Source organism: Hypanus sabinus, chromosome 21, assembly GCF_030144855.1.
Source record: "Hypanus sabinus isolate sHypSab1 chromosome 21, sHypSab1.hap1, whole genome shotgun sequence".
Classification (NCBI taxonomy): Eukaryota; Metazoa; Chordata; class Chondrichthyes; order Myliobatiformes; family Dasyatidae; genus Hypanus; species Hypanus sabinus.
In genome coordinates this window covers 53,465,798-53,480,000 of record NC_082726.1, presented here as the reverse complement: position 1 = coordinate 53,480,000, position 14,203 = coordinate 53,465,798, and the positions used below count along the sequence as shown (strand labels likewise).

Sequence of the window (14,203 nt, the reverse complement as noted above, 5' to 3'; positions counted from 1 at the left end):
GATCGCCCTCCAACAACTGCAGCCATGCTTCTCTTGTAGGAAATTTGACACCAGTCAGAATTAGGTTTAATATTGATGTTATATACTGTACACGAGGGGTGATTGATAAGTTCATGGCCTAAGGTAAGAGTCAATTGTAGAAAACCTAGCACATTTGTTTTTCAACATAGTCCCCTCTTACTTAGTCCAGCGGTCGTGGAGCATACAGATCTTGGACCTCCAGAAAGTGTCCACAGCAGCGGTGATTGATAAGTTTGTGGCCTAAGGTAGAAGGAGATGAGTTGTACAGCTCTTGTTATATACACATGTAGTTCATCTCTTTGAGTGATTATGCAGAAAGTTTGAAGTTAATAGCTCATCCCCTTGTACCTTTGGCCACGAACCTATTGATCACCCCTGATGAGTTATTAACTTCAAACTTTCTGCATAATCACTCAGAGTTGAACTGCATGTGTATGTAATGAGAGCTATATAACTCATCTCCTTCTACCTTAGGCTACGAACTTATCAATCACCCCTTGTAATATAATTTGTTTTGTGACATCAGTACAGTGCAATACTATAAATTACAATAAGAAATATATTAAAAATCAAATAAGTAGTGCCAAAAGAGAACAAAAATAGTGATGTAGTTCAGGTGTTGGTTCATGGACCATTCAGAAATCTGATGGTTGAGAAGCTGTTCCTAAAACATTGAGTGTGAGTCTTCAGGTAGCTGTACCTTCTCTCTGATGGTAACAATGAGAAGATTGCATGTCCTGGGTGATGAGGATCCTTAGAGATGCATGCTGCCTCTTTGAGCCATTGCTTTTTGAAAATGCCCTCATGATGGGGAGGCAAGTGCCCATGACCACATCGGTTTCCTCTGGTTGCTCCAATTTCCTCCCACATTCCAAAAATGTGTTGGTGAGTAAGTTGTGGGCGTGTATTGCTAGTGTCCGAAGCATGCCAGCACTCACGGGCTGCCCCCAGCACATCACTTCCTAGGAGTTTGTTGGTCCTTGACAAAAGCAACACACTCACTGTATGTTTTGATGCTTATATATATATATAGGAAAAATAAAGCTGATCTTTATCTTTACATGTGGTCAGGTCTCACAGCCTTCGCTATATTGAGTGCTGTCATCTGCTTCTTGATGTTGCGTAGAATTAGTCCAATTGGCCAATTAGATTAGATCTGAGATGGATCATCTAGTCCAACTTCTGTTGGAACATAAACACAGAGGTTCTGCAAATGCTGCAAATCTTGAGCATTAGACACAAAATACTGGAGGAACTGAGCAAGTCAGGGACCATCTATGGAGGGAATAAACAGATCCATCATCACGACTGGAAAAGAAGATGGCAGAAGCCAGATTCCCACTATATTCTGCCAGAAAATACACTCAGTGACTGCTTTATTATTTGAGCACACAGCATGTTGAATCTTGAACTGCAGTAGAAGACCATGAACTCTGGCTGCTATATTATGTAGAGAGGCATCTAATAAAATGGCTATTGTGTGTAAATTAAAGGAACCAAAAGGGGAACTTAGTGGAGATCTGAGAGGGGAAATGTTGCAGTGCTACTGGGAAATAAATCGTGGAATGGGACCAATGAGATTGCACCGGGAAAATTGTTTTGGTCAAATGGCCCCTCCTGTCTTGTAATCAGTATGTTTGAAGAGTCAACCATTTTGCAGTCACATATCATCCTTCACTGATGTCAATGAACAAGATCAGTAATGACTTTTGCTTTAAATTCCACAGATACCATAGTCGGTATTGAATTTGGGTGTCTGGACTGTTAGTGAAGGCCTCTTTCTGGGTGCAGGTCAATGGAACTAGGCAGCATAATATTTTGGAACAGACAAGAAAGACCATCGGACCTGTTTCTGTGCTGTAGTATTCTATGACTCCATGGGTATGACTTTGGTTTACTAGTCTGATCATTTAAACACTGTGTCACCAGTATCCCTTCTTGCAAAATGACCTGGAAGTGATTGTTATCGCATCTTGCCTCCCAGATAAAACAATATTCTCTTGCAAAGCACAACAATATTCTGTTGCAACACAACATTATAGGAACAAAATTGTGGATATACTGAGAAAGGACCGAGAAATTGAAAATATAGAGAAGATGCCACAGACAGAATCATGGAAGAGGGGTGAGTAATGAACTTGGCTGCAGAAGATAACATGTAGGAAATGACCCGATCCTATCAAAATATTCAGACACATAACTTTTAAGAGTATCCCACTAGTAACAATGATGATTGTTGAATTAAATATTATTCACATATATTAAAAATAAAATCATTCCTACTTCTATTACAACCTAGATCTTCAGTTTGGATTTTGTCAAAAGTCAGATGAAGACATATAATGAAAAATCTGCTGCAGTTATTCCAAACATGTTGTTTCAACTCATGAACTTTAATTACCATGGATACAAACTTTGAATCATTAGCATTTTTGACACAGAATGAATAGAATATTGATATAATTGTGTGTAGAGTTGAAGAGATACAATTCTTTCATTGGCATGTATAATTATACACTGTACAACACACTGAACTGTATGGCAGTGTTTTAATATCTATTTCATAATAATGCTGTTATAGGGCAGGTGAATAGCCCGTGCTGAGATACCGGCCTTAGCAAGGGTTGAGCATGCCCTTAATATCATATTCTAATGCTGGAAATGATTCCTTCTTCAAGCTCATTCATTACTGAAACTTGCAAGTGAGAGAAGCCTTCTGTGAGGGAGCTGAGCAGAAAGGTGATGGAAATCTTTTCAAAAGTAATCAAGATGTCACAAGATGAGAGTATATTCGCGCCAATGTCAGAGACTAACAAGAGAATCCCAATAGGTTCCAAGCCTAATTTTAAATTGACGGCTATCCTTTTTTAATTTTTAACTATATACTGATAGCGGTGGCTTGGAGGTGAAGGGTTTGGCCATTTTCTGAGTCTGGGGGAATTGGGAATTCTGGAGAAAACACTTTTCCCAGTGACTGGCAGGTAGGCATGTCTTCAATCCCAAATAAAGAGCAGTTGTGTCTATGCGGAGACACAAGAGACTGCAGATGCTGAACTGGAGCAGCAAGCAACCTGCAATCTGTGGGAGAGAAAGCATCATCGATGTCTTGAGGCGAAACCCTGCATCGGGGCCCAAAACATTTGTGCTTCCTTTCCTCTCACAGATGCTGCTCAAACCACTGAGTTCTTCCAGAAGGTACAAATTGAACTTTTTGTCATCTCCACAATCACATGTATGCACAGATGCAATAAAGTCTTACTTCAAGGGGTGGTTCACCCCGAGACCGCGTTTGTTTCCTCTGGGTACTCCAGTTTCCACCCACATTCCAAAAGATGTCAGTGAGTTACAGACATGCCACATTGGCTCAGGAAGTGTGGCAACACTTGGGGGTTGATTTCATTTGATGCAAAATAATGTTCTTCACTGTATATCTCGATGTAGCTGTGACCACTAAAGCTAATTGTTTTTTAAAAATAAAGTGTCAACACACTGAAGCTATGACACAGAGACTACATGGGTACTAGTCAGTGAAAAAGTGCAAACAACTAGGAATAGACAGAAATGAGCATCATCATAGCCAATGAGCAGACCAAAGCTCTGGCAATCCACCATACACAGTCATGTTAGATAAGTGGAGACGGGAGAGGTGTTGGGACTAAGGGAGGCTCACCAAGTTAAAGAAGGGGCTGAAGATTCCTAGCTACAGCCGGTGGCCACTTTATTACTTGCCTCCTGTACCTAATCAAGTAGCCACTGAGTGTTTGTTCATGGTCTTTTGCTGCTGTAACCCATCCACTTCAATGTGTTGTGTGTTCAGTGATGCTCTTCTGCACACCACTGTTGTAACCCATGGTAATCTGCGTTACTGTCGCCTTCCTCTCAGCTAGAACCTATCTGGCCATTCGCCTCTGACCTCTCTCATTAAGAAAGCATAGTCCATAGAACTGCTGCTCATAGGATGTTTTTTATACCATTCTCTGTAAACTCTAGGCACTGTTGTGCATAAAAATCACAGTAGATCCTTGTTTCTGAGACATACAAATCAACCCAACTGGCAGACAACCTGCAATCTACCTCACAGGTAGATAGGGTAGTTAATAAAGCTTATGGAGTGTTAGCTTTAATAAGTCGAAGGATAGAGTTTAAGAGTCGCAAGGTAATGATGCAGCTCTATAAAACTCTGGTTAGACCACACTTGGAGTACTGTGTCCAGTTCTGGTCGCCTCACTACAGGAAGGATGTGGAAGCATTGGAAAGGGTACAGAGGAGATTTACCAGGATGCTGCCTGGTTTAGAGAGTATGCATTATGATCAGAGATTAAGGGAGCTAGGACTTTACTCTTTGGAGTGGAGGATGAGAAGAGATATGATAGAGGTATACAAGATATTAAAAGGGATAGATAGAGTGAACAGCCAGCGCTTCTTCCCCAGGGTACCACTGCTCAATACAAGAGGACGTGGCTTTAAGGCAAGGGGTGGGAAGTTCAAGGGGGATATTAGAGGAAGGTTTTTTACTCAGAGAGTGGTTGGTGCGTGGAATGCACTGCCTGAGTCAGTGGTGGAGGCAGATACACTAGTGAAATTTAAGAGACTACTAGACAGGTATATGGGGAAATTTAAGTTGGGGGAGTTATATGGGAGGCAGGGTTTAAGGGTCGGCACGACATTGTGGGCTGAATGGCCTGTACTGCGCTGTACTATTCTATGTTCTATGGTCTATAAAAACAATCATTCTACGGTCAAAGTCACTTAGATCACACTTCTTCCCCATTCTAATGTTTGGTCTGAACAAACTGAACCTCTTGACCAAGTCTGTGTGCTTTTATCCACTGAGTTGCTGCCACATGATTGGCTGATTAGATACTTGCATTAATGAGCAGGTGTACCTGATAATGTTGCCGCTGAGTAACTAACAGTCTCAAACAACTGGGGAGTTCTAAAGAGATTGAAATGCATATATCAATCTCTTCCTCTTAAATTAATGTTGGCATATTATTACTTTTGTGTTTACACTGTGACACCGAGGGTGACCAGGAGACTGACTTGCAAGTTCCAGATTAGTCACTGCTGCTTGGTTTGTCATCTCTGAAATTAAAACGTGTCCACTGAGAAGAGTAATCCTTTGCATCCTTTACTCAGATCGCCCCCTGCACTTTTTATGTGCGGAACTACTTAAACATCAAATGCTGAAACAACCGGTGGTGCAGTTATTACTGCAGCTGCTCTTGGGACCTATTCAGATGCTTCATTTATTGGAGCTTAATAGATAAAAAAGCCAAATTGGATCTCCTGATAGAAGCCTAATCAAGTTATAATCTGCATAATTTTCACATAAACTTTGGTTTGAAATTTGCATAATTTATGTTGCAGCGGATACTAATGTGATATTAAAAAGTATTTAATCCAGTCATTGAGTTTTATTTATCTTGTTGACTGGTTGGCTCTCCAGCCTTCAATTGTTTTAATTCAGTTATCTGCTGAGCATCACTGAAAGATCACCTTCTTAAAATATCTTGCTCAGTGACTTCATCTGCGTCCTCCATAAAACTGTCCCCAGTCACAAGAGACACGCTGTCAGTTCCCCTTTTCATTATTTCCATATTAGTTCCCATGCATGGCCGCAGTAACTAACAATCTCAAACAACTAGGGACTTCTAAAGCCTGAATAGTGTGTTATATAGAATGTCAGCATCTTGTAGAGGAATCCTTTGGGCTAGGGAATTAAATGCAATAAATGCTTTGACTTTTTGCAGAGGGGACTAAACAAAGATGACCTAAGCACTGGCCTTTGTAATATCACTCTTCTTACTCACCAGCCTCACTAAATACATGTTTCTTGCGCATCACAGTTATTCTGTATTATTTTAATGCTGCCAAGGCCATGCCTTGGAATGTCAGGATTAACTTGATGCAGTAATGCTGTGTAGTAATTCCTGTACGTGCATTAAGTGTACATTGAGTCCTCATTTTCCCAAAGGTTCCAAAGTTCCTCCATTAATCCAACATGAGTCTGCCACTGTTCAGAATTCAAAGTTAATTTTCATTTTATTGAACAGTAAACATCCAAACAACATGTGGTAAGGAATAAACGAAAACAATGACATAAAATTTCAATATGCTTCGGCATTCAATTCCACGTTTAAAAAAGTTCAATGTATTCTCATTTAATGCTTTTAAATAATTTTGTACCCAGGTATTTGACCTCCTCATTCACTCAGTCACCCTTTTATGTAAGATATTGGTAATTTATATAAATTGAGTTTGGCAAGGTTCACAGAGCCTGGAGCATATAAAGAACTAAATGACAGTCAAGAAATTTGCATGCAAATAATAAAGACCCTTGTTTCCCTTTTGTTAACAGCTGAATGACACATTACCAACAGTTCTTCAACAGAAACTGTTAGCACAACTTGGGGGGAGAAACAAGAATTGCCTGGGATAAATGCAATGCTTTGATTGCCTGAACTGATCCTGATCATCTCTGCAGTCATCAACCATTAAGCTTTATCCTTGATTTTCCAGTGCATGTGACTCTTCATTTAAACTAAGGCTTTCTAAAAAAATATATAAAATGTGTATACATTTCCATTTGAAAGACATAATTTCAGAGAGTTTGCTTAAAAAGGTCAATTGGAAGAATGTGATTTTGTTTAAAAACTTTAAGATCAGTATGCTTTAAAGAAAAGATAACAATTCTAAAAGCCAACAGCCAGGGTTTTATTGTGTCAGCATTAACTAATGGCCTCAAGCCCTCTCTAAAAGAACCTGAAGTCTATGTATTATGCATACTGCATTACTGGCTTTAGGTGTTGACTTGTGAACATGGAAAATGAAAAATGTCAAGGTCTATGACTTCAAAAGAAATGGCATGTTTGTGGGTTTTTAGGACGTTGAATGTTAACATTTCTGATAAAAAGGATTTTATGTTCACTGTGTAGTAGTAAAATGGAGAACACGTAAAATTAATATCAGCAACATGACGGGAAACCTGTAAATGCTAAATAGGGATCAAATGACCTTTATTGATTAAATTATTTCGGGTTACTGCTAGTGGGCTTGTCAGTTTGGTAAAACATTAATGCAGGCACCAAAATGAAAATGAATTTGGAAGAAAAGCTTACAGGATGGAGTTTCTGATCTAAAAAAGATTAGAAAGGAGGGAAGGAACTGGATTTAAGAGAAGCCTCAGGAGTTGCTCTTCAGTGTGCCTCGCATTTCCAAATTGAGGACTGTCTGATCAGTTGAAGCTCATCACTTCAATTAGAATTCTTAACCATTTTTTGGGGTGTTTGGCTTTAAAGCACGTCACTTCTCTGAACTGAAGATGTTGGCAGCTTCCTTTGTACTGCAGCCCCTCGCTATATCACTCCCTTCAGGAACCATGCGAAAAGCATGTTTCTGTAGAGGGGCTGGAGTTTGGATATACTTTATTTATCAGCAACATATGTTGCATCAAAAACTGTGGTGCATCAGAGAGCTTTATAATGAAGGCTTACGACAGCACTTTTTAGTATTTCCATTTCAAGCTGATCTTTTTGTGTGTTTTGTAGAAATAAAAAGTTACAGTCTGCCAGCCCAGCACGTGTATTCATTAGCAAGAAAATACTACTGAGCATTTGGTCCTATGATAGGTCTCAATGATTGGAGATTATTTGCACCAACAAGGAGACTATACCATGGGAGTCACCCGCATAGACATGCTATGTTGGCGCTGGAATGTACAACCTCTGCCTTCCACTGGCACATCCTTAGGTTGAATTAGTCGTTGTTGCAAACAATGCATATCACTTGTGTGTTTCGGTGTACGTGCGATAAATAAATAAATAAATAACTGGAATGATGTACCGTTGCCTGAGAACCAGCGGTGGGATCATCCAGACCAGCCAAGATCCCATGTTCATCTTGCTGATGAGGAGAGATAGATGGTTGATTTTGTGACTTTTTAAATTCTTTCATAGGATTCACACCTCCGGGGATGGACAGAACATCACCAGACAACAGTCCCGTCCACGGACTGGTCCGACAGACCTGCATCACCACAGGAGCCAACATCCCAATGATGACTGAGCTAGGTAAGGGCGTGGGTGGGGCTTCCCCTGGATGGGCCGTTCTTTATTACTCCATTATTTGCTAACAGTGCATGGAGCATTTCAGTGTGCATGTGCCAAATTATCCCGTTGGTCACATGACATATTTGACATTTGCCAACAGCAATCCCAAGTTATGGACTTGAGATTATGCAACTGAGGTTTTCACCCCAGACACAAACGCAAAGTTTGCAGTTGCAAATTGCATTTGGCTTATGCAGAGTTGCAACAACATTGTGCATTTAACCCTTGCAAATGAGAATGGCTATTATTCCTGAGGTGACTTTCCAAGGCTGGTATTTTCATTAATGGTCCTGATTGGTGAAATACCCCACCAAGCATCCATATAATGTGCGAGTCATCGGGAAAGGTAATTATTTTCTTTTAGTATGTAGCTGTTAGTTAGCTAGTAATTCCAACTAAAGGTGCAAAAGGACTTGGTAGTCTTAGTGCTGGGTTCCCTAAAGGTTTACGTACGGGTGGAATCAGTAGAAAGGAAGGCAAATGCAATGTTAGCATTCATTTCAAGAGGACTAGAATATGAAATCAAAGATGTAATGCTGAGGCTTTATAAGGCACTGGTCAGACTGCACTTGGTCCATTGTGAGCAGTGTTGGGCTCCTTGTGTAAGAAAGGATGTGCTGGCATTGGGAGGTGTCCAGAGAAGGTTCACAAGAATGATTCCGGGAACCAAAAGGAGGATGGGTGCATTTGATGGCTCTGAGCACGTACTCGCTGGAGTTTAGAAGAATGAGGCCGAGGGATCTCATGGAAATCTATTGAATATCGAAAGGCCTATCTTGTGTGGATGTGGAAAGGATGTTTCCTGTTGTGAGGGAGTCTAGGACCAGAGGGCACAGCCTCAGAATACAAGGATGTCTCTTTAGAACAGAGGTGAGTATGAATTTCTTTTGCGGAGGGGCGGTGAATCTGTGGAATTGATTGCCATAGATGGCAGTGGAGACCAAGTCACTTGAAGTATTTAAAGTGGAGGGTGATAGATTCTAGATTACTAAGGGTGTCTGAGGTTATGGGGAGAAGGTATGAGAATGGGGTTCAGATGGATAATAAATCAGCCATCATGGAATGATGGAGCAGACTAGATAGGCCAAATGGCTTAAGTCTGCTCCTATGTCTTATGGTCGAATTACATAAAATAAGCAGATAAGTTTGGAGATCAAGTTTGTTTGCAGAACGGAGATTTATTACATCTACATTTCCTGGTGATTTTTTTCCAACGTGTTCACCAATACAAACTTGAATAGGAGCTGGTTGTTGTTAACTTAATATACTTAGTTCTTGATTTGGAGGTGTTTCCAAGAACCTGAGAGCAATGAATTTGTTAAAAAGCCTTAGAGCTGGGGTTCCCAACCTTTTTTTTGCCTGGAGCCTTCCTATTAACTGAGGGGTCCATGGACTCCTTAGAGCGTGCTCATTCTGTTCAAAAAGTAGTTGTACACTATGGATTCTTTTATCAATCCAATAGAAAAACAACAATGAAACCTCGAGGATGACAACACGGACATGTTGGATGATGACTGAAACCACACTGACTCCAGCTAAGGGATGAGGACCAGAATTCTGTCCCAGTGTGTTTTTTCATGGGTTGTTGATATAATGTGTGCAGCCTGTTCCAATCTGGCAGATCAGAAGTCCATAGGTAAAGAGCTGACTATTCAGGAAGACTTATAATTTTGTAGTTCACTACTGAGTTTGTAACTAGTTTGGTCAGCGCTGAGTCTCCACCCCTAATGACCTGAAAATAAATGCAAGATATGCTACAGATCATTTAGATCTTAAGGTCCTGGTTCAACCTGTCCCAACTTTCATCTTGCAGTACACCTAAGGTTTCATGGACAACTGTAGCAACTCAGCTGAGATCACAAATGCAGTGTGGTCCAATCAGTGATCCAGAGACTCAATAACATGCCTCAATGGCTCAACGTTCATAAATGAGGCAGAAAGTACAATGCTGGCCACATGTATTCTATACTGTGTTTAAATAGATTTTCTTGGAACTGAGAATAATTAACTTTGGTCAGTGTTACCCCAACACCAATAATTTGTTTCTATATACTGTAATAGTTCTGGACAAAAAACACTTGGAAAATATCGTTATACTTGTGTATAATGACATCATGAGAAGTGACAGGAGCAAGATAGATTGGCTGGTTGAATGGAGTTGCAGCAACAACCTTGTACACAACATCAGTAAGACCAAGGAAATGATGGTGGGCTTCATGATGGGAAAGTTGAGGGAGCACACAGCAGTCACCATTGGGAGATCAGAAGTGGAAAGTGTGAGAATTTTCAAGTTTCTGGGTGTCAACATCACTGAGGATCAAACTAGGGCCTAACATATTGATGCAATCAGAAAGAAGGCATAACAGCAGCTACATTTCATTAGGAGTTTGAGGAGAATTTGGGCAGTTGTAAACTGGCATCTTCATTATGGGCACTAGCCCCCCCTGCAGCAACAAGGACACCTTCAAAGGGCAATGTCTCAAAGAAGTGGGATCCATCATTAAGGACCCTCATCTCCCAGGACATGCCCTCTTCTCATTCCTACCATCAAGGAGGTGGCACAGAAGCCTAAAGACACACACTCAACTTTTCAGGAACAACTTGTTCCTGTCCACCATCAGATCTCTGAATGGACAATACATCAATATTTTTTCTCTCTTTTTGCACTTCTTATATAATTTAATTTTTGTTTTCATATATATACTCTCTGTAATTTATACATTTTGTTATGTATTGCAATGTACTGCTACTGCAAAACAACAAATTTCACGACAAATGACAGTGTTATTGAATCTGATTCTGATTTGACATAGAAGCAAAATTAGGCCATCAGGTTCATTGAAGCTGATCCGCTATTCCATCATGACTGATATATTATTCCTCTCAACTACGTTCTTCTGTCTTCCCCCCATAAGCTTTGATGCCGCTTCCAATCAAGTATCTATCAACCCCCACTTTAAATATACCCAATGACTTGGCCTCCACAGTCCTCTGTGGCAATATACAAAATGACATTGTTATAAATCATTCCTTTGTTTTTTCCATAAGTGAGTCACATTTCTTCCTGCAACCTGAAGTTTTTTATTGCTGGCACAGCCGCAGTCAAGTGATAGCTCTGGCCAAGGATCAAAGCAAAGCTTCTCCTTGGCATTGAAGCAGCACTCAATAATCCTTGCCATGTACTTCTGATCAGCACTTAAGTGAGGTGAGATCACTAGCAGTAGGGTTTGCAAACGCAAAGTAAAGATATAATCTTAAAAAGGATTCTTAAAAATCCAAATAATAATTACTGTTAGCAGACTAAATATCACATGCACTCTGAAGCCACTTTATTAGGTACCTCTTGTTCATGGTCTTCTGCTGCTGTAGCCCATCCTTTTCATGGTTTGATATCTTATGCATTCGGAGATGCTGTACTGCAAATCATTGTTGTAATGCCTAGTTGTTTGAGTTACTAGCAACTTCATGTCAGCTTGAACTTGTCTGGACATTCTCCTCTGACCCCTTTCGTTAACAAGGAATTTTTGGCCACAGAACTGCTGCTCACTGCTGATTTTTATTTTTCACACCGTTGTCTGTAAACCCCAGAGATTGTTATGTGTGAAAATCCCAGGAGATCAGCAATTTCTGTGAAACTCAAACTACCCAGCCTGGCACCAAGAATCATTCCAAAGTCAAAGTAATTTAGATCACATTTCTTCCTCATTCTGAGGTTTGGGCTGAACAACAACTGAACCTCATGACCATGCCTGCATGGTTTTAAGCATTGAGTTGCTGTGACATAATTGACTGATTAGATATTAATGTGTAGGTGTACTTGTGCACCTAATAAGGTGGCCACTGAGTGTACTTGATTAGCATTTCCTTGGCTTTACCTTCTGCCTCACATCAAATCCTTCAGACATAGAACATAGAACATAGAATGTTACAGTACAGTACAAGCCCTTTGGTCTATGATGCTGTGCTGGCCTTTTAAGATCAATCCAACTCTTCTCTCCAATATAGCCCTCCATTTTTCTATCATCCACATAGCTATTTAAGAGTTTTTGAAATGCCTTTAATGTATCTACTTCCACCACCATCCCTGGCAGCACATTCCACACATTTATCACTCTCAGTGTGAAAACAAAATCTACCTCTGACATATCCCCTACATCCCTAGGCCGAGTTATTCTTTTCTTTCTTGCCTTGTTAAGAGTCTTGAACATTTATATTTTTGACAGTGCAAGGCTGCTACCATTGGATTAAATTTCAATAACCACCTGTTCATCTTTCTCACTCCTTGTTCTTTAATTCAAGGCACTAGTAGTTTAAAAAGTCAGAAAGTCTCTGTATTAAGGCTACTAGCAAGGATTATTACATTTACTGCCCATTGTGCATAGTGTGGTTAACATATATAAAATATACAGAAAAAACTACAAATTACAGAGGATACAGCCCAATCGATCACAGGTACAGAACTCCCACCGTTGAGCACGTTTGCAAGGAGTGTAATCACCAGAAATCATCAAAGTCCTCTACCACCCAGGCCATGCTTTCTTCTCACTGCTGCCATCAGAAGGAGGCACAGGAACCTCAAGCCCCACACCACCAGGTTCAGGAACAGTTATTGCCCCTCAACCATCAGGCTCTTGAACCAGAATGGATAACTTCACTCACCCCAACACTGAAGTGATTCCACGACCTATAGACTTGTGTTCTCAGTATTTCCTTATTTATTTATTATTCACCATTCTTTTTGTATTTCACAGTTTGTACATTGGTTGTTTGTCCCTCTCTGTTGTGTGTGGTTTTTCATTGATTCTATTGCATTTCTTTCTATTTTCTGTGAATACCTGTCAGAAAATTAATCTCGGTATCATATGATGATGTATATGCACTTTGATAATAAATTTACTTTGAACTTTGATATTTCTCAGTAATTAATTGCAATTATTCCCCAATGAAGAGTGAGTTATGCAGTGGGTCCATGCCCTTGTATTTGTCCTTTGGCATTGATGGGGAAGAAAAGTTTTTTCTCCCACCAACAGCCCTATGGCATAGTTGACTTATCTCTGACATTTATCAGGAACTGGTGGCAATTATTTACTAATAAAGGCAAGTGCATAGGATGTGCCTGAGTCCTTATGATTGGTCTTTAATGTTACTAATTGAGTAAAGAATCATTCACTCCCATCAACACATTTTGCTCTCGTCAAATAAATAGAAATAGAAATGTGGAGTAACTAATAAATGAACTTTGACAAACTTCTGCAGATGCACAGTGGAAAGTACCCTAATTGGTTGCATGACTTCCTGATGTGGAAACACCAATGCCAGGATTGAAACAGGCCACAGAAATTGGTGGATTCAGCCCATCCATCACAGGCAAAGCCCTCCCCACTACTGAGTACTTTTATGTGGAGAGCTACTGCCATAACAAAGCATCACCAATCATCATCAATGACACCCACCACCCAGGCCATGCCCTCTGCTCACTACTACCATCAGGCAGGAGATAGAGAAGCCTTGCATCCCACACTACCAAGTTCAGAAACAGTTATTACCCTACAGTCATCAGGCTGCTGAACCAGAATGGATAGCTTGATTCACCTTTACTCTGAACTGATTCTAAGACCAGGAGACTCACTTCAAAGACTCTACAACTTATATTCTCAGTCTTATTTTTATTTTGCACTTTGTCTTCTTTTGAACATTGGTAATCTTTGTTTATGTATAGCTTTCATAGAATTCTATTGTTTTTTCTTCTTTTTCTGTAACTGCCCAAAAGAAAATTAATCTCAAGGTAGTATATGGCAAGATATATGTACTTTGATAATAAGTTTAATTTTAACTTTGAACTAAACTCTCTTCTACTGCATGCTCTGCAGGAAGCACAGGTTCTTCTGGGCTCGTGGAAGCTCAGATCAGCTTAGAGAATTTAACCTCCTGAAGCTGAGTGTTAGCTTAAAGTAAACACGAGGAAATCTGCAGATGCTGGAAATGCAAGCAACACACACAAAATGCTGGTGGAACACAGCAGGACAGGCAGCATCTATAGAAAGAAGTACAGTTGACATTTTGGGCCGAGA

General features: G+C 40.2%; 1 protein-coding gene across 6 annotated transcripts in view; it reads left to right on the top strand.

Annotated features, from left to right (window-relative positions):
- The window catches only part of kcnma1a (potassium large conductance calcium-activated channel, subfamily M, alpha member 1a), a 924,908-nt gene that overhangs the window by 845,341 nt on the left and 65,364 nt on the right, over positions 1-14,203 (top strand). For all 6 annotated transcript variants that reach the window (XM_059946553.1, XM_059946552.1, XM_059946549.1 and 3 more), the window contains one exon: positions 7,980-8,093. In XM_059946553.1, coding sequence (XP_059802536.1) covers positions 7,980-8,093 — 114 coding nt within the window. The remainder of the gene's footprint in view (positions 1-7,979; positions 8,094-14,203) is intronic.